The sequence below is a fragment of the Xenopus laevis genome, chromosome 4S (assembly GCF_017654675.1).
Source record: "Xenopus laevis strain J_2021 chromosome 4S, Xenopus_laevis_v10.1, whole genome shotgun sequence".
In the NCBI taxonomy this organism is placed as follows: domain Eukaryota; kingdom Metazoa; phylum Chordata; class Amphibia; order Anura; family Pipidae; genus Xenopus; species Xenopus laevis.
The window spans coordinates 20,935,832-20,962,905 of NC_054378.1; the positions used below are offsets into that span (position 1 = coordinate 20,935,832).

At 43.6% G+C, this 27,074-nt stretch overlaps 1 protein-coding gene across 2 annotated transcripts in view; it reads right to left on the minus strand.

Annotated features, from left to right (window-relative positions):
- Positions 1-2,367: 2,367 nt before the first annotated feature.
- prmt3.S (protein arginine methyltransferase 3 S homeolog) overlaps positions 2,368-27,074 on the minus strand; it is a 46,952-nt gene continuing 22,245 nt past the window's right edge. For both annotated transcript variants that reach the window (XM_018259782.2, NM_001096891.1), the window contains 6 exon segments: positions 26,807-26,885; positions 19,463-19,650; positions 17,509-17,595; positions 12,116-12,166; positions 11,841-11,928; positions 2,368-2,562 (listed from right to left, as the gene is read on the minus strand). In XM_018259782.2, coding sequence (XP_018115271.1) covers positions 2,453-2,562; positions 11,841-11,928; positions 12,116-12,166; positions 17,509-17,595; positions 19,463-19,650; positions 26,807-26,885 — 603 coding nt within the window. In that variant the 3' untranslated portion in view covers positions 2,368-2,452.

Consider the following 27,074-nt stretch of genomic DNA (forward strand, 5'->3'; position numbering starts at 1 on the left):
CCGAAACGTTGCTCACTACCGCAATAAACGTGCAAGGAGATCCTTGCTTACACTAAGCTGTGTGCCGTGGATACTTTGTACTTCTAACTGGGCCAGGCAGGACACGGGCAAAAAACATGGTGGGCCCGCCGGTGCTCCCCCAGGCCATTGATCTCCCCTGAATCATCGAAGATTGTTATTTTACACATACTTGGGGGAAGGCGGGTAGTGTTTATCCCTGTAGGGAGGATGTGGGTGCAGCGTCACTCCAGACCCGCGCCCTAGACTCTCTCCTCAGATTAAGCGTATTGGCACAACCTCCCTTTTTCAGGCAGATCGCAGCAAATACAAAGCGTGCAGTACTGCGGGGAGACTGCTCAACGGGGGACCCGGAGGAGGGCCCTGCGGCAGAAGCCCCTGGGGTCCCCGGGCCCCCCCAGTCCAGGCATCTACCAAACCCAGACTTTTCCATCCGGAGACAGTTTGTGATGGAGCAGTGAGTGTTCCTCCTGAGCACATGGCTCAGACAGATGGAGTGTTGGATATATTTGTACACAGATAGATTTGAACAGGGGCCCCAGGTAGATTGTCTGCTTACATCAGTAAAACAGTATTATGAACCATCCGGCTGCCGGTACAACTATAAAGACAGCCTTGTGTTCCGCTGCCGTCCCAGACATAACTGGGATAATAATATATAATGTTGAACACCGATGCCGCTTTGTGCCTTTCATAATATTTGCTAAATAAACAAGGAGAACATTTTCTGAGCAATCAGCACATTCTTCTGCCTCGTTTATTTCTGGGCCTCTCTTTATTTACATCTAATTAAACTGCAGTCGTTTCATATCGGGTGCAGGAAGGTGATAACGCCAACCTATTAGAATGATTTAGGTTATTTTTTTCTATGGGCTGCTTTGGGTAAATGAATTGCCTTATTTGCACTCACTCAGGGAATGTTACAAAAATGCCATTAAGGGAAATACTGAACAAAGGCTTTTTATAGTCTCTCCCACTGCCCCTCAGATCTGTCAGTCAGAGGCCAATGCACTACCACTTACCATAGCAACCAGGGGGCGGGAATAACAGGCTGGAAGATGCAGGCAAATTATCCCATTGACCCAAACTAGTATGGCACATGCCAACACGTGTCACATATAGAGTGCAAGCTTCTCCTCTGTATTTTATTAAAGTGAAACATAAGCCCATGTTAACAAATGAAGGAGTAGAACAAATATTAATCAGGCTCATAGTGTAACAATCCTTATTCTTTCCTTCAGCTAATTGGATTCGGTCACCACTGGGAAAAAAAAACGAATTTGTAATCTGGCGTCGGCAGGAATGAATATTAGATAAATATTTGGATATTTCCATATTTGCAGCCAGCCATCACATTTCCAAGTATGTTATTAGCTAGTCGCCTCTATGTTGTATTCTAAAAAAGCCTGCAGTTGGATTTTTTATGGTTTTCAGGTTTGGGATTTTAACAGCTATCTTGTTGCCGGGGTCAGTGACCCCAACAATCTGAAAGCACTTTCACTGGCCGAATAGGAAGGATATTGATTTAAAAACCATATCATTTGAAGGCTAAAGGAAAAGTTGCTTCTTTTCCTTCCCATATATGGTTACCCAGAAACACTGAGATATACAGGTATGAGACCTGTAATCCAGAATGTTTGGGAACTGGGATTTTACAGGTAATAGATATTTCTGTAATCTGGATCTTCATACCTTAAGGCAACTAGAAAATCATGTAAACATTAAATAAACCCAATAGGCTGGTTTTGCTTCTAATAAGCAATACTTTTGGATCCATTACAAGGTACTGTTTTATTATTACACAGAAAAGGGGAATCATTTTTAAAATTTGGATTATTTGGAGTCGATGGGAGCCTTTCTGTAATTTGGAGCTTTCTGGATAACGGGTTTCCTGATAATGGATCCCATACCTGTATAAGATTTAGGACAGGCTTCCAAGCTTCCGTCGTGGCTGTAATTGTCTCTATGAGAAGGAAAATCGAGGGCAATGGATACAAGTCTTCCTGTTCTTGCTGGGAAATAACAGCCCCTAAATTGTCCCATAAATTGAGCTGCAGGATGGGAGCTTTTCCTTCTAGATCATTAACTGTTCTAAAAGTCTCTTTCACAGCAGAGCCGCTTGTATCCTCGTGTTAATAGTTCCCCAGGGGCTCTCTCTTTAAGAAGCAGGTCAATGCCAGAACTTATGTACCCGGGACCCCCACGTGGCTGCAAAATTTGTCCTCCATAGAAAAGAAAAGCATTTAATCAAAGTACAAAGGGCCTGAGGCGGAAGGAACCTCTGGGCCAGCCTTGGCTCTTAGCAAGGTTAAAAGGATCATTAGTAGAAAATGAAAACCCATTTGAGTGTTTAGCTTTTAACAGTTTATTCCATTTGTCGGTACTGTATCAAATAAAATGATCTGCGCATGGTATGAAGGTTGGCATCAATCGGCTACTGGAGGGCGTAAGTCTGGGTAATGCCATTTAATAGAAGTGTAATAATGAGGGAGCGCGGATCCTTCCGGTTCTTGCGCACAGTTATTCTGCCTTTCAACATGTCCCCTGAAAAACAACAAGAAAATCTATTTATATTAATTAGTAAGGACACAAACTTAATGTCACTATGTAAACTATGATTAACCTGCCTACCACTGGCCATAAAGGTTAGACCTGAAGAATTACCCATGCAGGTGGGACCAACACTGTCTGACCCCCAGGGTCAGGACCACATCCACATCGTCACCCAGCTCTTGCCCAACAGGATTTATTCAGCTAACTAACCAGTATCTAGCATAGTACTGCACAGATTCTCATCAGGAGAACCATCATTTTATCTCCATACACAGGTCAATAAAATAAAGGATAATCCGCAGTTTCCATACAGTACATGATGTCCCTGAGACAAGTTGTGCCACCTGCATGGAATTCTGATCAGCTCCATCTGTGAATATTCATATTGTCATCTCATTGTGTTACAGTCCAAACGGAGAGAATCTATTTGTTTTCTCATCTCAGATACATTTCCTCCTGATGATCAGTAATGCCCATGGGCACTGCCCCTGATCCCTGGCATTCTTATCAGCAGGGCTGGAGTCAAATCAGGAAATGTGGTTAATGGCAAACTGTCAGCTAAATAATTCCCCCAAATACTGGGGATTAGACAGGATCTGTGCAGTCACTGGGACAGAATGCTCTGTTATACAGATAGCTAGAATCTCAGCCATAAAACAGGACAGGACTGCTGCTTCAAATGGGGATCAGATCAGATCTGTGCAGCCACTGGGACAGAATGCTCTGTTATACAGATAGCTAGAATCTCAGCTGCCATAAAGCAGGACAGGACTGCTGCTTCCAATGGGGATCAGATATGATCTGTGCAGCCACTGGGACAGAATGCTCTGTTATACAGATAGCTAGAATCTCAGCTGCCATAAAGCAGAACAGGACTGCTGCTTCCAATGGGGATCAGATATGATCTGTGCAGTCACTGGGACAGAATGCTCTGTTATACAGATAGCTAGAATCTCAGACATAAAGCAGGGCAAGACTACTGCTCTGTAAAACAAAGGAAGGAAACATCAATTTGCTGATATTTTCTTATTTACAACTGAACAGAAGAGTTGCAATCATTCTATGCCCTGAATGAATAATTTCTAAGTGTCCCTGGAAATGAAGGCAGATCCATCTTGCCCATATGTCACGCTGTAATTGTTGCTGTCATAAATGATAATTTATATGTAATAGAGAGCAATGTTATACCTACAATTGGTGCATGAAAAGTATTGAGGGGAAGTGAATAGAACCTGCAGCCTCACACTATATAAGAGAACTAGACTGGGCACAGTGTCTATTATGCCGCAGGCGCTTCCTGGCAAACATGGCAATGCTGGCAGAGGAATCCGCTAATAATAATGTTCCGGAGAGAAAGCTTTAGCCAGTGCTTTGGTGCAGCTCAGGACTGGGTAACACTGCTGCCTGGAGGGGAACAATTAATCAGTGTCAGGCAGATATTAAATGACTGATGTGTTGAACTGGCCTGCGAGGGGCGATGGTGAGATCTCTGCGGAACACATTCACCTTGTCTCTATCACGGCCTCTGCTTGGTGCCGGGACTTTCCGGCAAGGAGAGATGAGGTAGAATCCAATTGAATTAGCAGCCTATTATAGTATTTTATTTATCCCTGGGAATACATAACGAATGGTCAGATGGAGTTTCTGTCGGCGTCTGTGCATATTTCAAAAGTATTCACCCCTTGGCTTTTTACTAATTTAAATGTTTCTTAATCTTATTTTATATGATGGATCTGCACAAAATAGTTGGTGAAGTGAAATGAGAAAAATATATATAAAAGAGAATTTAAAAAAAAATAAAAAACTGAAAATTGGCATGTGCGTATGTATTCACCCCCTTTGCCCATGAAGCCCCTAAAAAATCCTGGTGCAACCAATTACTTTCAAAAGTGACATAATTAGTGAAATGAAGTCCCCCTGTGTGCAGTGTCACATGATCAGTATAAACACACCTTTTCTGACATGGTACCACAACAAAGCTGCCAAGAGAGGGCCACCCACCAAAACTCACAGACTAGGCAAGGAGGGCATTAATCAGAGAGGTACATAGACCAAAGGTAACCCTGAAGGAGTTGCCGAGTTCCACAGCAGAGATGCGAGTATATGTCCATAGGAGCACAATAAGCCGTACATTTCATAGTGCTGGGCTTTATGGAAGAGTGGCCATAAAAAAGCCATTACTTAAAGTTAAAAATACGAAGGCATGTTTTGAGTTTGTCAAAAGGCATGTGGGCAACTCCCCAAATGTATGGAGGAAGGTGCTCTGGTCAGGTGAGACTAACATTTAACTTTTCGGCCACCAAGCAAAATGCTATGTCTGGCTCAAACCCAACACATCCCATCACCCCAAGAACAGCATCGCCACAGTGAAACATAGTGGTGGCAGCATCATGCTGTGGGGATGTTTCTCAGCAGGTCCGGGTCGAGGGAAAGATGGTGCTAAATACAGGGATATTCTTGAGCAAAACCTGTGTCAGTCTGCCTGTGATTTGAGACTGGGACTGAGGTTCACCTTCCAGCAGGACAAGGACTCAAAGCATACTGCTAAAGCAAGAATCGGGTGGTTTAAGGGGAAACATTTAAATGTGTTGGAATGGCCTAGTCTAAGTCCAGACCTCAATCCAATTGAGAATCTGTGGTCAGACTTGAAGATTGCTGTTCACAAGCGAAAAACCATCCAACATGAATGAGCTGGAGCAGGTTTGTCTTGAGGAATGGGCAAAAATCTCAATGGCAAGATGTGGCAAGCTTAGAGAGACTTATCCAAAGCGACTTGCAGCTGTAATTGCCGCAAAAGGTGGCTCTACAAAGAACTGACTTTAGCGGGGGTGCACAGTTATGCACTCTGAAGATTTCTGTTATTTTGTCCTATTTGTTGTTTGCTTTACAATTAAAATAAAATACATCTTCAAAGTTGTAGGCATGTTCTGTAAATGAAATGGTGCAAACTCTTAACAATCCATTTTAATTCAAGGTTGTGAGGCAACAAAACATGAAAAATGCCAAGGGCGTTGAAGACTTTTACAAGGCACTGTATATTTATTTATTTATATACAGCAACCAATACACCATTATATATATCTAATACAGAGCAGTTATAGGCAGTATCTGGAACAAGTTATAATGATTGAGTCAATGATACAGAATCAGCAGGATGGCATGACTGTTGAGTCTGCTGGGTTTCTATTACTCTACTACAGCTACTAGTAAATTGTTTGCCATGTAGAAAACGAATTTCTACCAAAAACAATGACTGATCAGGTTAGTGATGTCGCACTGCTTTTATTCTGAACACAACTGTATATTCTCTAAGAAATGAAGTTATGTGCAGACTGGGCTGAGCGGTTTTCCACCACTATTACACTGGGTAGAACAATCATAATTCCCATTTATCGCAGGGCAATGCTCGGTGCACAAAGATGCTGGGAGACAAAGTTCAGCAACAGAAAAGGTTTAGAAGAGTCCAAGCCTCTCACTCATGTCCTATAACCTATTAGTATTTTGCTGACAAGTCTGCAAGTTTAATTTGCTTCTTAAGTCAGGGAAATGTCAGTGAGCAAAATGAACAGAGTGTGAGGGCATGGCCATTCCTTCATTTAAAGGTTAATTCTGCTTCCTAAAGAGGGGAGGGGTCTGTTCTCTTACTGACAGACCTAGCGCCTTCCCCCTCATCCCCAAAATAGAAATGGGAGCCATATAGAACCAGCCTATACTGTATTGTATAGCATACCCCTATAGCAAGGCACGGTGAGATATTTAAATATTCAGTTTCCTGCAAACACCAAGCCCTAAGCAACCCTCTGTCTTTATAGCATGTATGGGGTAACTGCACATGTTGACTCATGCAGATCTAGGGAAGACTTTTCCTTTACCAGGAATGAGTTGTCAGCACAAACCCAGATCTGCTGCTCTTTTCCTCCTTTCCAATCTATAATAATCACTGCCCACTCATTATAGGAGACAGGACAGTAGGGCAAGACAGGACAGAAGGGCAAGATGGAAAAAGTAGGGCAAGATAGTTGACAAGAAGGAAACAGTAGAGCAAGGTGGGAACAATATGGCAGGATGTAGATATCAATGTGATATCAATAGGGCAAGACCGTATGGCTACAGTTGCTACTGTCTCCGTCTTGCCCTACTGTCCCCGTCTTGCCCTACTCTCTCTGTCTTGTGCCACTCTCTCTTTCTTCTCCTACTGTCTCAGTCTTCTCCTACTGTCTCCATCTTGCCATACTGTCTCCATCTTGCCAAACTGTCTCCATCTTGTCCTACTGTCTCCATCTTGCAAACTCTCATACCCAACTGTACCTATTATCCCAAACTCTTCCTTCTTACAAGTGCTTAATTCCTATCCATGAACTCATTAACCAATAAAAAAAGTGATCCATCAGTGATCTTGAACACATCCCTAAAATAAGACAGGGAGCTAAAATAAGACAGGCAAACTTGAAAATAGTACTCTAGTCAATGAGAATACAGGTATTATATAAATGGCTACTGCCTTTGGCTGTAGGTGGATGCTGCGAAATGTACTTCATTAACTACCGAAGGGCAATAGGTTGGACAGCACTAATATAAACTGTTACTTTCTACATCTTGCCCTACTGTTTTCTTCTTGTCTAACTGTTTCCATCTTGTCCAACTGTCTCTATCTTGCCCTACTGTAGCCATACGGTCTTGCCCTATTGATATCACATTGACCCACTGCCCTATTGTTCCCACCTTGCCCCACTGTCTTCGTCTTCGCCTACGGTCTCCATCTTGCCTGACTGTCTCCATCTTGCCTGACTGTCTCCATCTTGCCTGACTGTCTCCATCTTGCCTGACTGTCTCCATCTTGCCTGACTGTCTCCATCTTGCCTGACTGTCTCCATCTTGCCTGACTGTCTCCATCTTGCCTGACTGTCTCCATCTTGCCTGACTGTCTCCATCTTTTCCCACTGTCTCCATCTTGCCCCACTGTCTCCATCTTGCCCCACTGTCTCCATCTTGCCCCACTGTCTCCATCTTGCCCCACTGTCTCCATCTTGCCCCACTGTCTCCATCTTGCCCCACTGTCTCCATCTTGCCCCACTGTCTCCATCTTGCCCCACTGTCTCCATCTTGCCCCACTGTCTCCATCTTGCCCCACTGTCTCCATCTTGCCCCACTGTCTCCATCTTGCCCCACTGTCTCCATCTTGCCCCACTGTCTCCATCTTGCCCCACTGTCTCCATCTTGCCCCACTGTCTCCATCTTGCCCCACTGTCTCCATCTTGCCCCACTGTCTCCATCTTGCCCCACTGTCTCCATCTTGCCCCACTGTCTCCATCTTGCCCACTGTCCCCACTGTCTCCATCTTGCCCCACTGTCTCCATCTTGCCCCACTGTCTCCATCTTGCCCCCACTGTCTCCATCTTGCCCCACTGTCTCCATCTTGCCCCACTGTCTCCATCTTGCCCCACTGTCTCCATCTTGCCCCACTGTCTCCATCTTGCCCCACTGTCTCCATCTTGCCCCACTGTCTCCATCTTGCCCCACTGTCTCCATCTTGCCCCACTGTCTCCATCTTGCCCCACTGTCTCCATCTTGCCCCACTGTCTCCATCTTGCCCCACTGTCTCCATCTTGCCCCACTGTCTCCATCTTGCCCCACTGTCTCCATCTTGCCCCACTGTCTCCATCTTGCCCCACTGTCTCCATCTTGCCCCACTGTCTCCATCTTGCCCCACTGTCTCCATCTTGCCCCACTGTCTCCATCTTGCCCCACTGTCTCCATCTTGCCCCACTGTCTCCATCTTGTCCCACTGTCTCCATCTTGTCCCACTGTCTCCATCTTGTCCCACTGTCTCCATCTTGTCCCACTGTCTCCATCTTGTCCCACTGTCTCCATCTTGTCCCACTGTCTCCATCTTGTCCCACTGTCTCCATCTTGTCCCACTGTCTCCATCTTGTCCCACTGTCTCCATCTTGTCCCACTGTCTGCATCTTGTCCCACTGTCAGCATCTTGTCCTACAGTCTGCATATTACACTACTGTCTGCATCTTACACTACTGTCTGTATCTTACAAAATGTGACACCCAACTGTACCTATTATCCCAAACTCTTTCTTCTTACAAGTGCTCAATTCATATCTTTCTCAGACATATAGCCCTGGGTCACCCTAACATGACTACAGGATATCAAGAACCTTTAATGAAACCCCCAAAGTTAATTCTATGATAGTGATGGGCCAATCTGACCCATTTCGCTTTGCCGAAAATTGACAAAAGTGCAAATTTTTTTTTTTTTTGACATGCATCAATTTTTTTCACCCGTTGGAGTCTATAGGTAATTTTCGAGAGGAAACTTGGCGAAAAATTTCGCTCATCACAATTCCATAGGTCTATAGAAAGGCTGCTATAAAACACTTAAGTGTCCCAAAGGAAAACAGCTGTCTCTATATAAATTGCACATTTCTATTAAGCCATTAGCTTTGCCTTAATTAAGCAATTTTACCAGCAGAAACATCCTCGTCTTTGAAGTTTGCCCGCAAGCCAATCCCAGAAATAATCAGTTTTCCTACATCCCCCCCCCCCCGATGCGACACATAAACGGCAGATTTGTATTCTGCCGACTGAATGTAAAAAGCCCAAGTGGAAAAGAAATGCTGATTTTCAACGTCAGACTCCGATCTAGTTGCTCTGCTCAGGCTGCATTGCGCTGACATCAGCAAAACCGCACGCATTTGCTGCTCCCGTCTATAGGTCAGCAGTAGTAGGGGGAAAGAATTTCCCTGGGGCCCAAAAATACACAAAAAAAGGGCAAACCCTAAAATCTACGGAGATAAAAAAAAAACAGGATGTGCGACTCAGCCTCCAAAACCTGTAATCTTAAAGAAAACTCACATTTAACTTGAAATTGCTCCCAATGCAAATGGATAATGAATCTATAAATGGGAGGTTCACATTGTTCTGCCTTCCAGCTCCATAGGCACTAGATCAGGAGTTTACAATCAGTGGGATAAAGCAGGAGTAGAACATGCTGCAGAACGACACTATACATGGCTCTTCTAAGGAGCTAAATCTATTGCATAGCATTATTATGTCTCCAGTGTGTTATCCGACAGCTCCCGTCTCCCTCACCCAGTGTGTTATCCGTTGGCTCCCATCTCCCCCCAGCGTGTAATCTGCCAGCTCCTGTCTCCCCCCCAGTGTGTTATCTACAAGTTCCTGTGTCTCATTAAAAATTAACTGCTTGTAATTAAGGTAATAAGGGTTAAAATGTAGTAATTCTGGCAATTTAATGATAAAAACAGGATTAGCATAGCCAATCATATAAAACAATGTGTTGGACTACTACTGAAGGAACAAGTGGAGTATAAATAATGGGCAGGACACCTTCAGGGGAAATCACCGAGGGGGCAGCAAAGAACAATGAGCAACAAGGGGCAAATGGCATTACAAGCAGACGGCATTGGCACAAAACAGAAACTTAAATAAGGAGTTAATGCAGTGCAGTGTGGAACCCAGCCCATGCTGAAGCTGTACAGTGCCTTTAACCATTTGTTGTGCAACCCTGCAGGGTGGGTATTGAAATCCCCATTAGGGACACTGATACTTTGGTTGGAGCCAAGCACTTGCCGCACTGATAACTCTCCATAATGAATAATCTCCTGCACAGCATACTCTTCCCTCCCAGAGACCTGAGTGAGCAGAAGCATCTGTCCAGGTGGAAACGATACAAGACAAAAGACAACTTCAGGCACCGGGGGACTGTTCAGGTGTCGCACCCAAATGCCTGATTTCATAAGCAATTTATCCAGCGTTCTCTGAGATCTTGCTCGAACGAGCACGGCCCGAAACACCCCCCCCCCCCAGAAACTTGAAAAAAAAACAAAAAGAACCAACAGGCCACAAGTTGCCTAAAAAGCCCCAGTGCAGAGATTCAGCCAAGTGTAACGATTACGGCACATTTTTTACGCCTCATGCTGGTGCTTTGTGTCACCCAACAAATGTGCTGCTAATGTAGGTTGTAAGGGGAAGGAGCAGAGGGAATTGATTCATCACTTCACATCAGGTTTCCTTGATTAATTCCTGCAGCCGAATATCTGCTGATACCTGCGTCTCCCAAGCTGCAAATGCAGCACAAAGACTTGGCACAGAGGGTTGCGATCACTACGGTGCACTTCCCTGCCTAACTGAACACTTGGGTGATACAGATATGGGCTCTGTCATCCTAAATGCCTGGGTCCCAGGTTCTTGTTTCAATAGGAGAGCTTCCTGGATAACAGATCTCATGTCTATGCCCATTTGGTGATACAAGGAAAGGGTTAATGAGAATGCAGCAAGCAGGGGGTGCGCGGGCAGTTAGAACATTTCCAGGCAGTTTAGTGCAGTCGGTGTGTTTTCGTGATTGGACACAGTTAAGGTTAAAGATAAAAGGCAAGCAGTGTACACATATTACATGGAGAGTTTGTGGGGGGAACTTAAAAAGGATGGAAATCGGGGGGGGGGCAGTCTGCGAGATCTCTTCTCACTGCCGGCTCAGAGGGGCTGAGCTTAAGCACGAAAAGCTTTAGTAGGACTGCAATGCGGCGCTTTCACATCAAATACAGCACTCGGAAGGGGGGCGAAAAGTCCCCATGTTGTTCAGATTCCTTTCTTTCTACTCCATTAGCTCCAGTCCTGTTGTTGTGACAGGGGCCGGGAACAGTTCTTCATTTACAGGGCTACAAATATAACGCTTATCTGCATAGGAAGGTGCTCTACCTTATTGGCAGGGGTCTGCATTCACAAATAGGCTTCGAAATCAGAAAGAACAATGGCTCATAGGGAGTGGGCATGGGGATACGCATAATTACCATTGCAGGTGATTTCTCCTGCATAATTGGGATTTGGAGGTCCAGGGCTGTTGAACTACAAGTCCCAACAGAATGTTTTGGCACTAGCAGCAAGTTGAAGGTTCATCGGCCATTTCATTTAGAACTCTTGCCTCACCACTGATGTAGTACAGGGGCTGCTGGGTATTGTAATTTTAAAAAACTAATGTACCTGGCACTATCATACAGCATGAGCCCTGTAATTAATTAAAACCAGGTCTATAGTATAAGGCTGACAGCAATCTGCGCTGGCAGTGTATCAAGAGTATTTGATATCATATGAAACACAAAGGACCCCAAGTCCACTATTAGTGCTGTGAACCGGAGTGAGCAGAAATTTAATAGTACAGCAAGTAATGGCATATTTAATCTATCAATGAGCCAAACTGCCATCTTTACAACCCAAACCCAAGGGCAAGTAGTAAATTACCGGCTTTGGCAGGGATGGGTTTCTCCAGCAGAAAAACAGTCTGTTTCCAGTGCGTTTTGGCACATGAGGGGCTTGTGGAGAAGGAAACCTACAGATAGAAATGAAAAATTGATAAAGAACAGCGTTTGTAATAGCACGCTACATTATTTGACAAGAACAAAATACATACATGTTAAATGCTTACAACAGCAAAGCAGCCTTCCTTCCCAAAATAGCCCCGGGGCTGCAAATACTGTTCCTTCCCTAGAATTAATTTGGTTTGCGCAGCTACTCACCACTCTCTGGCAGTTCTTCTCAAAGGAAACGTCAAAGTAACCACCGAGTGCCTGGGAAAAAGGGGAAAAGAGGAAGATTAGTCTTTAGGGTAAAACAGACCTATATGGCCCTATTATTTATGAATTGTGGCTTGACAACTCATGGTGTTTAACTTTTCGTTGATGCGGTCCCGCGATCTGACTGCCTGTATGGCCTCCATTCTGATCCGATCTTCAGCCCGATATCGCCCACCTCATGTTCTAATGTCCTCATCTCACCCTACCATCTAGGTCTATCCCTACTGTCCTTGTCTTGCTCCACCATCTCTATCTCCACTGTCTCACTCAACTTGTTATACAGTCCTCGTCTTGTAATACCGTCCTCATCTTGCTCTACTCTCTCCATCTCTCCCTACGGTCTTTGTCTTGCTCCACCATCTCCATCTTACATAGTTACATAGTAAGAGTGGGTTGAAAAAAGACCAAAGTCAAGTTCAACCCCTCCAAATGAAACCCAGCACCCATACATACACTCACTGACTCCTTCATACACTCACATAAACTATTTACTCATACATTAACTATAGATTTTAGTATCAGAATGGCCTTGGATATTCTGCTTGCCCAAGAAATCATCCAAGCCACTCTTAAAAGTCATTAACAGAATCAGCATCACATCATTCCCCGGCAGTGCATTCCCCAACCTCACTGTCCTCACTGTGATGAACCCCCTACACTGCTTCAAATGTAAGTTATTTTCCTCTAATCAAAAGGAGTGGCTTCAGACTACTTCTACTGTCCTAGACTTCCTCTATTTGTTCTACTCTCCTCGTCTTGAACTACCGTCTTCATCGTCCCCTACTGTCCTAGTCTTCCTCTACTTACGCTACCGTCTTGTTTAATTTGTTCCACTGTCCTCATCTTGTATAACCGTCCTCGTCTTGTTGTCTCCATCTCTCCCTACTGTCCTTGCCTTGCTCCACCATCTCCTTCCTCTGCTGTCCTAGTCTTGCTCTACTTGCCCTACTGTATCCATCTCGTCCTACTGCCTTACTGTCCCAGTCTTGCGCTACAGTCTCCATCTTCCTCTTGTATCCTAGTCTTGCCCTACGGTCTTTATTTTGCCATAGCATCTCCGCCTTCTTCTACAGTCCTAGTCTTACCCTACTGTCTCCTTCTTGCCCTACTGCCCCCATCCTGCTCTGCTGTCTCTGTCTTGCCCTACTGTCTCGGTTTCCCTACTGTCCTTGTCTTGCTGCACCATCTCTGCCTTTCTCTACTGTCCTAGTCTTACCTGTTTTGTCCTACTGTCTCCGGCTTGTCCATCTTACCTTACTGTCTCCATCTTCCCCGACTGACCTAATGCAGTTGCCTAAACACTGCAATACAATAGGATAATCTATTGAGCATTTCACTAAAGCTGGCCATAGACACAAAGATCTGATCATACGAATCGAGATCGGCTGATCTGTTCTTTTACTACTTGATCGGAATGGTTGGTGGCAGGTCGCGATATGGGAAAGTCAGATCGTGCGATCGGATCTTTGCGTCTATGGACAGCTTAAGAAGGGATTGTGTCTGTCTCCCACGTGTGCATTTTACATTTACAGTTTAAACAAGAAAAATAATTTGCACTGGGCACACAGATGGCTCATTAACAGAGGTGAATATAAAAGTACTAAGGACATATTACATTCTGTAAGCATCTTGGCCAACGGGGAAGAGAGATGAGAGCGAGAGGGAACTGTTCATTAATGTTTGTAGAGTCAAAATCTCTGTAAAGGCCAAATTAACGTGTCCCCGATACCAGGTTTTAGGGCCACTGTAAAATCAGTGGAGTGAGACATTTCCCTCCCGAAATGATATGAATCTAGCAGCTCATCTCTGTAGGACGAGGGTGCAATTCCTGTATTATGTATCTTCCAATAAACACAAAAGGAGCTCATAAAAAAATGTGTCACAGGGATAGGGGAATGGAAAAGTCAAATCCAGCTGGGTGCTGAACTCTGTGGCTCCAAAGAAGTTAGGCCTGAGCACCGACCCATGAGCAACCTGCCTGAGATTAAATAAAATAAACTCTGACCTTTCAATCTTTAGCTCATTGACCAAAGACAGCCGACCATGGGGAGTAAACCCAAATTAACTGTTAAAGGGTAAATAATATTTTTTATTCACCTCAACTGCAAATAATTGCAAAACCACTAAAGGAAACTGCACTAAATCAAATTCCTGCTTCTGATTCCTTCATTTCAAAGGGAAAGGTCTTTTTACAATAAACTTGATAAAAATATTGTCAGGCCTATTTTGCTTGTGTATATATACTGTATATGTCATATTGACTATGATGGTATGAGTATAGCTTATTGTGTGCCCAGAACATTCCTTCTCTGTATATTTGTATTATACATATGCCAAGGAGGTGCCATATTGCTTTCTTTGGCCACAGCATTCTCTGTGAACGAGGTCCATTCCCCCTTCAATGTAAGCACTGTACAAACCCTGCAATTAATCCAGGAGAAAGTTTACCAGCTGTTCTCCTTGTGCTGCTCAAAGGCACCTTTCCAGTACTGAGATTGAGTCAATAGAGCCCTGTATATCTTCACTCGTGGACCCCTGACAGTGAAATTAGCAATTTCCACTAAACCACAACACAATCCCAAAACAACTAATAGAAAATACTTGGCTCAGCTATGGCTGACTTGCTCCATTGATTTCCAGTCAGGGATGCGTGCCGTACACAACACCATTAAAAAAAAAAAAAAACATCAGGGCCTATCAACATTGATTGTCAAATCTTAGCAGTTAATTTGCTTTTTATTTCATGGGGAAGATCCCTTAATGGAACAGTCATATGTACTGGAGAGCGACATCTGACTGGGGATTGTAACCAACAATAATCATACAAAGTAGTGATGGGCAGGCAGGCCTAAAACCTGCAACACCTGGGAAGTTCGGACCCGTTCCGGCATAAAATCTTTGGGTTGCGGGTTGAGCTCTACTCCTGCTCTATCCGTCCCTATACCTAGAACCGACAGCTTCCGGCGCCTAAATTTATATACTCGTGCCTGCCCCCGTGTGGCGGGTCTATAAAAAAAGGGGGAACGGCAGGCTGGGTGCTGGTTGGGAGGGGGCGGGTTAGCGTCAGGTGTGGGTCGTGAATTTCTCTACCCGCACACCTCTAATACACATGATGTTTTGTTTGGTGATAATATCTTTATCATTTACAGTAGGGGGTACATTATCCCTTATAATACATGAGTGATACTCAGAGTTCCCTGTATAACTCAGCCTGCAGCCTTGTGACTTCTTAACAGCCTTATCATTCCCATTATTACGTATATAAAAGCATTTGGGGTGTGGCTGGGAGTTGTAGAACAACAGTTAGAAGGCTGCAGGGTGAACAGTCAAAAGAGATTTATATAAAGGACCCCAACCCTCTTCCTACAGTAGAAAAGGAAGATCAGAGGCAAGTGTAAAACAGAGCTTTGTCCTTGGGTTAGGAGAAGCTGCAGGAGAGAAGTGACTGCATCAAACTCAAATTTAATGATAAGAATCTTCTCTCCTGCCGCACCTGCCTGGCTGTGCCGTTATTCTTAAGGAACAGCAGCGGGGGGGATATTTATATGCAGCCTGCGCTCTGCTCGCTTTCTATACAAGTGTATTGCGAACAGTGTTATTTGTCTGTATGATGCTCCTTGTACAGATTAAAGGGGAGATATACCAGGACTATTGTACTCATAAAATTCCCTCTATATTTCTTTCATTATACCAAATAATGTTTCTACTATCATTTATCAGAGCACGTTAGTGAACATTTCCCCTTTAATATAAATCTTGCTTTAAATGGATCATCTGTATAATGAGCATGTGTCCCACATGAGCAGATTCTGGAAGTCAGTGCAAGTAAAGGATCTCCCATATGGGAAATGAGTTGACCTCTGATTCACTCAAAATCAGGGTCAGATCAGGCAAAAGGCCACATTTTCGGGCACAAAGCACAAGGGCTGCCACACTGACCAATCAGACATGCCCAATGCTGACAAGTCAAGGGAAAACCAGCAACAATATCCAGGGAAAGAGGGAAAATAAAAGACAAAGAGAGAGAACTCACTTATCATTTCACTGGGGGAAATTAAAAATTATCCTCATCAGTTTCATCCTTGGGAAGCAATTTATCATTCCATGCAGCCCCCGATCCAGCAGGGAGGGCAGTGCCGGATACAATTAAGCACTTGTACACACAAAATGGAAGGGTAATGTACTCCTGATGGGGTTTATCCAAGCGTGAATTTGCAATGAGTGTAACCCTCAGAGACAGGCTAACGTTCCTGTGTCTCTCAGGCTCATGTGACAGTATTTAAAGGGAACATAAATCTTGTCTTTTCTCTCCTTTATCTTCCTTCTATTAACAGTTCTGTGCTCAGAACATTCCTTCCATTTGTATTTATACATATGGCAGGAGGGAGCTGCCATATTGATTCCTTTTAGACAGTACAGTATGAGGGTATAGCTTATTGTGTGCCCAGAACATTCCTTCTCTGTATATTTCTATTTATACATATAGGTAGGCAGCACATCCCAAACAGACATGACAATGACATGTGCTCGAATAGAATTACAGGGGGCAGGTGATGCAGAAACGTTCATCGGAAGCTTCCCAACATCGTCCATAACCCCGAAGGGCATCATGGCTGCAGCACAGTTTATTTAAGAGCAAAGGTGAAAGATAAATAGAAATCTGCCGGCCTTTTCATTGCCGTTTATCATGAGGATTTTATTGAAGTGATGTTGGTAAAATGTCCCTTTCCTGTGATTGAGTAAAGAGGTTTAGCGCCCGTCTGACAGTTAATAAATCATCTCCCGCTGCCTGCCCTGCACAGCAAATGAACAATAAATCTGATCTCTCTGAACATTCCCATCTCAGCCTCCCTTGTACCGGGATGTGCGAATATAAATCATGTACTAAGGGAAACAATATGGCAGCTCCTACTTATATGTATAAATACAAATATACAGAGAAGGGATGTTCTGGGCACACAATAAGCTATAGACTCATACTGTACTGTCTAAGGAAATCAGTATGGCACCTCCCTCCTCCCATATGTATAAATACAAATATACCGTGAAGGAATGTTCTGGGAACACAATAAGCTATACCCTCATACTGTACTGTCCTCCTGAGAGAGGAATGTTCTGGGCACAAGGAAGCTTTCTCTTTATACAATATTGTTAATTATGCTAAAAACTAGATTTAGACTCTAAAGGAATCAATATGGCACCTCTTCCCATATGAACAAATACAAACACACAAAGAAGAAATATTGTACGGTATATAAAGATCATCTATGGTATAAAGAACAGGAAAAGGACAGGACACCCAACTGACAATAAACCAAATGAGATTAAGTGGTTACCGTGCAAGACGCATCCCTGGTTACGCTCAGTGAGAAATCCGAAGCAAAATCTAAATCCTTGATGGTTGTTGTCTGACAGTCGATGTTCTGGAAAAGAAAAATAAAATAGATACAATATCCAGAGATTCCAAAACTCATGATGCCAACAGACCTGAATCTCAATGATCCAGCTTTTAGGAAACATCGTATGGGTCAGATTTAAAGGCAATATAAACCCCAGCAACTCCCCAATTATACATTCATTAAAAACGTCAATGGAATGGCTATTGAAAGCCTCCTCTTTCATTTCAGACCACTGCTGGCCGACAGTCTACTCAGAATGATCTGCATGGTTCTGACCTATGGAGGAGACCTAACAGTTGGGGTATGGTGCCCTAGAAGCTTACTATTTATCCCTATTATTATAGGTCAAATGTGACTATTAAAGTAAAGTGTTGCACTTTTATATCTCGTATCTGTCAGTCGCTCAACAGTTAACACTTTATAAAACTTCGTAAATGTTCTGCAGGGGCAAAACTTTTATAGATTATTTTTCAAATCTTCCTGCACCCCCTCCCCTTCCAACAGAGCAATACAGCCGTTTCCCGCAGACATTTCATAATGGAACTGAAAGAGAAATCAATAGTCAGTGTTTGTCTCTGGTTTCAATGATCTGAATTCTAATGGGGGGAAAAAATGAAATGCAGAGAAACTGTCGATGGTTGAAGTATCAGGGTTCAATTCCCAGTACACACAAAAGTACTAAAATGGACCCCAAACTGTAAAAGTTTGGATGTCCCATACATCTTACAAGTTAATTCTCAAAAATGGTTACTACAGCTCCCTCAGGTGATTCCTGGAGCATGTTTATTTTAAAATTAAAGAGATTGTGAACGTATTGATACCTTTGTCACTTGCAGTACCGCTTCCTGCCAGTTCTAAAAGAACAGTATTTCATTTTTCATTTCAGACAGACCAACGTGATGCCAATTTGGCAAAGGCCATAGGGGTCACAAAGTGCAGGGCAGGGTGCAAAATGCAAAAAAAAAAACAAACTTGTACTTGCTCCCTGCCCTGCACTTTTCTAAATTGACACAGGTTATTATAGGATATAGGTATCTTCCCTTACCACCCCCTAATGTGTGAGCTAATTATGGAGCGTCTGATGGTACAAGCAAGAATTGAGCCCTTTACTTGCCTTCTGCCCTATGGCAGACATTGTAGGGATTGTTACAATTAACTGTTAGTATAATGTATAGAGTGATATTCTGAGACAATTTGCAATTGGTTTTAAATTTTTTATTATTTGTGGTTCTTGGGTTATTTTGTTTTTATTTAGCAGCTCTCCAGTTTGCAGTTTCAGCAACCAGGTCCAGACTGAGAATTAAAATAGGCACTGGAATTTCAGGTACACAGAGGCCCAATCAGCCCACAAAGAGGCCCAAACAGCCCCCACCAGCCCACTAAATACTGACTTTCTATGGCACCTTATAGCAGCCCCACTGGCACTTGCCAGAACCGACAGATTACCAGTCCGGGCCTGCTAGCAACCAGCATTGATTTGAATAAGAGACTGGAATATGAATAGGAGAGGCCTGAATAGAAAGATTAATAAAAAGTACCAAAAATTTGTAGCCGTACAAACATTTGTTGTTTAAATGGGTCAGTGACCCTCATTTGAAAGCTGTAAAGAAGAATGTAAATAATTCAATAAGAAGATAAATAATGAAGGCCAATTGAAAAGTAGATTAGGACTAGCCATTCTATAACATACTAAAAGTTAAATTTAAAGGTGAAGCCCTTTAAGGACATGGCTGTTTTGCACCCACGTCACTGAAGTCTGCCCCTACAGTGGGATTTATAATCCTGTGCCAAGAGCAGCAAGACCCCAGACGCAACCCCTCTTGTTCCAATTGGCTGCCCCAGCTTCGTAATTATTATTGGCCAATGCCTATACCCGTGTTAATGCCATTACCTTTATGGTATAAGGTTCCGAAATCTGTGTCTCTGGGTTTATGACTTCCACGACGGCTTCGGGAATGACAGATTTCTTCATACAGGACATGTTGAAGCCGTACACGTTATCCCAGAATGCAATTTTCCCTGTGTGTCTTGTCTCGTCGCACAGCGCAACCAGGCTTATGGTACAGGCATCGGGGTACACTAGAGGCAAAAGGCACAATGGCATCAATTTAACCCACTTATTGATCAATATTATCATCTTCAGCTCCACCCACTTATTCCTTTTTTTCCTGCTGCAAACATCTCACTAATGCCGACAGCCCCTTAATGACAGTAAAACACTTCCTTTACATGCCCAAGGGGACATGCAGCAAGGCACTATATAGGTATGGGATCCGTTATCTGGAAACCAGTTATCCAGAAAGTTCTAAATTACGGAAAGGCTGTCTCCCATAGACTTTATTTTACCCAAATAATACAGATTTTTTAAAATGATTTCCTTTTTCTCAGGAATAATAAAACAGTAGCTTGTACTTGATCCCAACGAAGATATAATGAATCCTTATTGGAAGAAAACCCAGCCTATTGGGTTTATTTCATGTTTACATGATTTTCTAGTAGATTCAAATTACTGGAAACCCCCAAGTATTCTGGATAACAGATTCTATGCCTGTACTACGTATGCAGGGGGTACAATTGGCGCAGCCTCATTCTGCAGCCTTTAAACGCATGACAATGATATTCCGTTGCATCTGAGGCCCGAAGTCCCAATGGGACTGTGGAAGTCATTAGCGGGGGGGGCATCATTTGCACTTTCTGCAGGATACAAGCGATGATATTTTCAGCATCATAAACGCACGTATTATAGTGCAACATGGGCTGATTATTCCAGCAAATAATCCCTCGTAAAGAGCAGGGGGAGGAGAGAACAATCGTGACAATGGCGTGTATAATAAACTCCACTCGCCGGATGGAACCCTTCAATGGTTTAAAGGGACAATCACTTTTCCCTTAGGTTTCAGTTGTGAACCTCTAATTTCTTGCACGGTAATAAACTAAATGGGTTCAACTGCATCAGGATGCAGTACCCCAGCATCACAATTTAATATGCAGAATAACTTTTCTCCTATTTGCAAACCCCCATTCAGGGGCGTAACTAAAGAGGAAGCAGACCCTGAGGCTGCAAGGAGGCCCAAAAGGTATAGAGGGCCCTATGAGGACCTAATTAATGAGCAATTACTGTAAATAATCGGTAAAACAGGTCAATCTCTAGATTTGTTGGGGGTGTAATTTGTTACGGGGCCCAGTAGCTTACTCCACTGCCCCCAAGTGCAGTAATGGAACTACCAAGCACAGGGCCCGGGTGCAGGCTATGCGAGAGGGACAGCTGTGACTCAATGACAACATCAGGCCAATTCCTCTCCTTTCAATTAATTATTATTGCCCCTTGTAGGAATGAGGCAGAAATTGCTGATTGGGCAAAATTCTCTCCATTTAAAGATCCAGGCTCTGACATCTTTGTCTATCCTGACTCACTGCCCGTGAGTCATTTGTCACTGATATCAGTTCACGTGAAGGGGAGATCAGAGCCACAAATTCCATGGGAATGACTTATGTACATCAGACTGCGGAAATTACATAAAAAAAAAAAAAGATGGAGGCACAACCACTGAAGAGTCTCTGGATGTGGAATGTACCATGTGACATTATTTATGTGTTGTTTCCACTGGAAAAGTCAATGTGTGTGGATTTCATGGTCACCAAAAAGGTTTAAAGGGGAAGATAACCTCAAAATGAAATCAGACGTATGCAACCTGAAGCCGGAGTTGTGCTATAACAGACACCGTCTATAACAGTCATGTACCCTTTATTCTAGAGCAGGGCTGTCCAACTGGCGGCCCACGGCCCCCACTTCTGTGGCCCCCCAGATGCTGTGTCTATTTACCATATGTAAATTTTAAAAGGTATCACTACAGAGATAAACTGGCCCCTCCATTGTTTAAACCTCAAATTCCCCCCTGTATTGTTCACACCTGTGATCCCGCTGCATTGTACACATTTGTGACACCTCTATTGTTTACATCCTAAAGGCCTGTACTGTTCACACCTGAGACCCAGACTGAAACTGCCCACATTGTTTACCTGTTCACACCTTATACAAAATGCTAATGAGGCACCAGCACTGTGTCACTGTATGTAGTACATATTAGAATGATAGCTTTCCTTGTCTCCTGCTCTGTTTTGCCTTCCCTCCCTGCAGGGCCGGATCTAGGGGAAAGCAGAGTAGGCGCCCACCTAGGGCGCAATCATGGGAGAGGGCACACTTTTAAGGGGCATTTCCTTTCTTTCTTTTTTAAACCCTGATTTGCTTGGCCTTTAATAGTTTTTCAAGTTTATAAACCCCCTGTTCCAGACAGAAACACTCCCCAGCTCCCTTTTGGCAGCTGCTGGCACAGGTACATATTTGTGGGCAATATCTTGGCTGCTACTTGCACAGGTAAACAGATGATATGATGGATATTTGGCTGCTGCTGGCACAAGTACATATATGGAGGCAATAGTGTGTATTTTTTGGCTGATGCTGGCACAGGTACAGATTGGGGGCAATATAAGGGATTGGCTGCTGCTGGTTCAGGTAAATGGGGCAAAATGGTGGCTGCTGGCACAGGTACACAGATGTTTGAGGGCAATATGATGGATTTTTGGCTACTGCTGGAACAGATACAAATTGGGGCAATATGATGGGTTATTTTGGTTGCCCGGGCATAGGTACAGATTGGGGGTAAAAATATGATGGATGTTTTGGCTTATGCTGGCACAGGTACAGATTGGGGCCTGGGAGCAATCTGAGGGATTGACTGCCATTGGCATAGGTACATATGGAGGCAATAGGATAGGTGCTGGCACAGGTACATGGGGCTATATGACTGGTAAGGTGGGAAATGGTAATGCAGGACTGGTTGGGGGGGCACTGATTGAAGCCCTTGCCTGGGGTGCAAAAATACCTTGGCCTGGCCCTGCCTCCCTGTGTGTGCCATTCTCTGCTTGCCCAGCGCTGCTTGTGTGTTCGATTCTCTGCTTGCCCAGTGCTGCTTGTGTGTGCTATTCTCTGCTTGCCAAGTGCTGCTTGGGTGTGCCATTTTCTGTTTGCCCAGTGCTGCTTGTGTGTGCCATTCTCTGCTTGCCCAGTGCTGCTTGTGTGTACCATTCTCTGCTTGCCCTATGCTAACTGTGGAATGTAAGCCTGTTAGGGGTTTGTTCTTGGTGTTTGTTAGCATTTGGAAATTGTTGTTAAGGGCCCCTAAGGTGTTTAATCATGTTTTGGGTGGTTATTGTATTATCCACAGGGGAGGATGAGGCATATGGATTTAAGGGTATGTTTTTAACATGACTTCAATTTTTCACATATGAGTGATGAGGGATTTCCCTGCAGTGAGCACCAACCATTTGGTTTTTTGGTGTACTACCACCGTTAATGTGGATATGATCTGAAAAGTTCTTGTGGTAACATGGGTGTGGTTTACTGTGGGCGTGGTTTAAAAGGGGGAGTGGCCAATATTGACTTCCATTATCGGCCATCCTCCACATAGGCCAGTAAAATTTTAGCCCTCGGTACCACAGAACTTGGACAGCACTGTTCTAGAGTACTTATGACATTGAGAACGTTTGTCTCATTGCTGAGGCTCCCCAATTGTAAGCAGCAGTCCTGCCCTGCTTTATGGCTGAGATCTGTATAACAGAGCATTCTGTCCCAGTGACTGCACAGATCATATCTGATCCCCATTGGAAGCAGCAGTCCTGTCTTGCTTTATGGTAGCTGAGATTCTAGCTATCTGTATAACAAAGCATTCAGACACAATAGACACAGATCATGACCTAACTGGACTAATCAGAAGTATTTGAATGATAACAGTTTATTATATCCCTGTAGCTAACTAATAGAAGGGTATTGTATCTAGGAGACAATTTGCTCCTCTCTTGAGCTGATCTTGGTGCAATTACCAGAGCTGCACAATGAAGGATTAGGTGCTGTGCGTAATGTTCAACTTGTTTAATTGAATTTCACATGTAATTCCAGCTGCCGCTTGTTCCCGCATACCTGTGAGCGCATTAAAGAATTCGGCCGTGAGACGAGCGCAGTGATCAGTGTGCGTTACAAATCATTAAGCAAATGCAATGGAACATTATGCTGGGGAAGGGGGGGGACATACAATAGAAAATGAAGGGAAGGGAATAACCACACTGAGACATGTCGGCTGTTAAATAAAACAGCAAGAAAAAGGCAAAGACAATGAGCACTAGGAAAAAAGTGCAAGTAAAGGCAGCAAGTGAATGCAGAGACGGGGGTTTCAGCAGAAACACAGCAACTTACATCCCTGCAGCCGCTTATGCACTACAATTCCCAGCATCCCATGTAACGGCACAGTGCCACATAATAGCGGATAGCTAAATGGATTAATTAGCTTTAAAAAAAAAAGAAAAAAGCCTGCATACCAATACCAGCACCTTACCCTCAGTTCAGCATATGGCGCTGTTCTATTGCAGCCCTATGGGGAATATTAGCTGTGCACCCCATCTGGCGAGAAGTTGAACTGCAAGGGTTTTTTTGTTTTTTTTAAATACAAACCAATAATAATAAAATCTTTCCAAGAAAAGGTTGGATAGATAGATTGGATATACCCTCTTTCATTTAGACATGCTGTCGTCACTGGATCTGGAGTGTCCATACAGTGGTGTGAAAAACTATTTGCCCCCTTCTTGATTTCTTATTCTTTTGCATGTTTGTCACACAAAATGTTTCTGATCATCAAACACATTTAACTATTAGTCAAAGATAACACAAGTAAACACAAAATGCAGTTTTTAAATTAGGGTTTTTATTATTTAGGGAGAAAAGAAATCCAAACCTGTGTGAAAAAGTAATTGCCCCCTGAACCTAATAACTGGTTGGGCCACCCTTAGCAGCAATAACTGCAATTAAGCGTTTGCGATAACTTGCAACGAGTCTTTTACAGCGCTCTGGAGGAATTTTGGCCCACTCATCTTTGCAGAATTGTTGTAATTCAGCTTTATTTGAGGGTTTTCTAGCATGAAGCGCCTTTTTAAGGTCATGCCACAACATCTCAATAGGATTCAGGTCAGGTCTTTGACTAGGCCACTCCAAAGTCTTCATTTTGTTTTTCTTCAGCCATTCAGAGGTGGATTTGCTGGTGTGTTTTGGGTCATTGTCCTGCTGCAGCACCCAAGATCGCTTCAGCTTAAGTTGACGAACAGATGGCCGGACATTCTCCTTCAGGATTTTTTGTAGACAGTAGAATTCATGGTTCCATCTATCACAGCAAGTCTTCCAGGTCCTGAAGCAGCAAAACAACCCCAGACCATCACACTACCACCACCATATTTTACTGTTGGTATGATGTTCTTTTTCTGAAATGCTGTGTTACTTTTACGCCAGATGTAACGGGACGCGCACCTTCCAAAAAGTTCAACTTTTGTCTCGTCGGTCCACAAGGTATTTTCCCAAAAGTCTTGGCAATCATTGAGATGTTTTTTAGCAAAATTGAGACGAGCCTTAATGTTCTTTTTGCTTAAAAGTGGTTTGCGCCTTGGAAATCTGCCATGCAGGCCGTTTTTGCCCAGTCTCTTTCTTATGGTGGAGTCGTGAACACTGACCTTAATTGAGGCAAGTGAGGCCTGCAGTTCTTTAGATGTTGCCCTGGGGTCTTTTGTGGCCTCTCGGATGAGTAGTCTCTGCGCTCTTGGGGTCATTTTGGTCGGCCGGCCACTCCTGGGAAGGTTCACCACTGTTCCATGTTTTTGCCATTTGTGGATAATGGCTCTCACTGTGGTTCGCTGGAGTCCCAAAGCTTTAGAAATGGCTTTATAACCTTTGAAATTGAACTCTGGTGTGATAAACCACAGTTAAGTTATTTTTTAACAAGGGGGGCAGTCACTTTTTCACACAGGCCCATGTAGATTTGGAGTTTTGTTTCTCCCTTAATAACGTAAACCTTCATTTAAAAACTGCATTTTGTGTTCAATTATGTTATCTTTAACTAATAGTTAATGGTTTTTGATGAGCAGAAACATTTAAGTGTGACAAACATGCAAAAGAATAAGAAATCAGGAAGTGGGCAAATAGTTTTTCACACCACTGTATGTACTAAAGTCAATCAAGGGAGTGCAAAGGATAATGAAAAATCAATGGGGGGAAAAAAACCTTTTCCATCCATTTAATATTGTGCATTTAACGCAGATAAAGCACATTAGAGAACTGCAAAACTGCTGCCTAAAGCTTTGGCTTTTTCAGGGCGAAGTGGTTGTGAAACAAAATCTGCAGTTTCTACATGAGTTGCTCTCGCTAGTAACCTTGGAAAGTGGAGCTGTGCCTGTGGGGCCCATTGATTAGGGATCTATAAGGACTTGTATGTTATGAGCACGTGTGGAGAGCAATAACACGGGGCCTGCGGGGCAGCTAATCAGAATGGAAATACCTTGTGCACAGTGGGGCCCAGCCTGTGTTTCACTCCCGCAGTGGGGAGGGGGGGGGGGTGAGTGACAGAAAGCTGAGAGAAGCAAAATAACTGCTGTGACATGAACATAATGTCTGGGAAAGCTAAATGACTGTCAGCCTATATTGGTATCCGTTTTTCTGTGTATATACAGCCCAAGATAGGGAGGCTGGAAGCGTTTGAGGGGCGGGTTGAGCCTGATAGACCTGTGTACTCCTTTCTTTCAACCTCAGCTACAATGTTACAAGGTATAGCTTATTGTGTGCCCAGAACATTCCTTCTTTGTATATTTGTATTCATAAATATGGGAGGAGGTGCCATATTGATTCCCTTAAAGTAGACAGTACAGTATGAAGGTATAGCTTATTGAGTGCCCAGAACATTCCTTCTCTGTATATTTGTATTTTTACATATGGGAGGAGGTGCCGTATTTATTCCCTTGGACAGTACAGTATGAGGGTATAGCTTATTGTGAGCCCAGAGCATTCCTTCTCTGTATATTTGTATTTATACATTTGGGAGGACGTGCCATGTCAATTCCCTTAGACAGTACAGTATGAGAGTATAGCTTGGTGTGTGTGTGTGTGGGGGGTGTGTGTGTGTACGTGCGTGTCTCTAAGTTAGAGGTAAGGGACGAAAAGAGCCTGGAAGAGCTGCACAGCCAATCGCCAGCACTCAAGCAGTTAAAAGACAATTACATCTCTATCAGTGGAACTGCTGTGAATGCCTTACAGGGAGCAGTAATGGGGCCATCACACATCTGCAGCGGAGCAATCTGAGCTGTGAGGAACCTTCGCTCTGCAAATAAGAGTCTTTAGTTGGAGATACGGGGGATTAGTACTAACCTGCCCCATCCTCACTCAGGTACTTATCTCTGGCACAGATAACCGAATCCAACATGGACTCAAACAGGAGGAAGTAGCCCTGTAGGGGGGAAAAGGACAGAAATCACAGTTAAAATTAATTATGGAAAAGCAGATCCAATGTTACTGCATAAAGCTGCACATGTCACAAGAACATATAAATGCCTAAAACCTAAATGGTTTGGTACAATGGTTTCTGTAGGATTTCAGCGCCGGGGGTCCCAGGTTCAATTCATTTGCTTTGGGATAC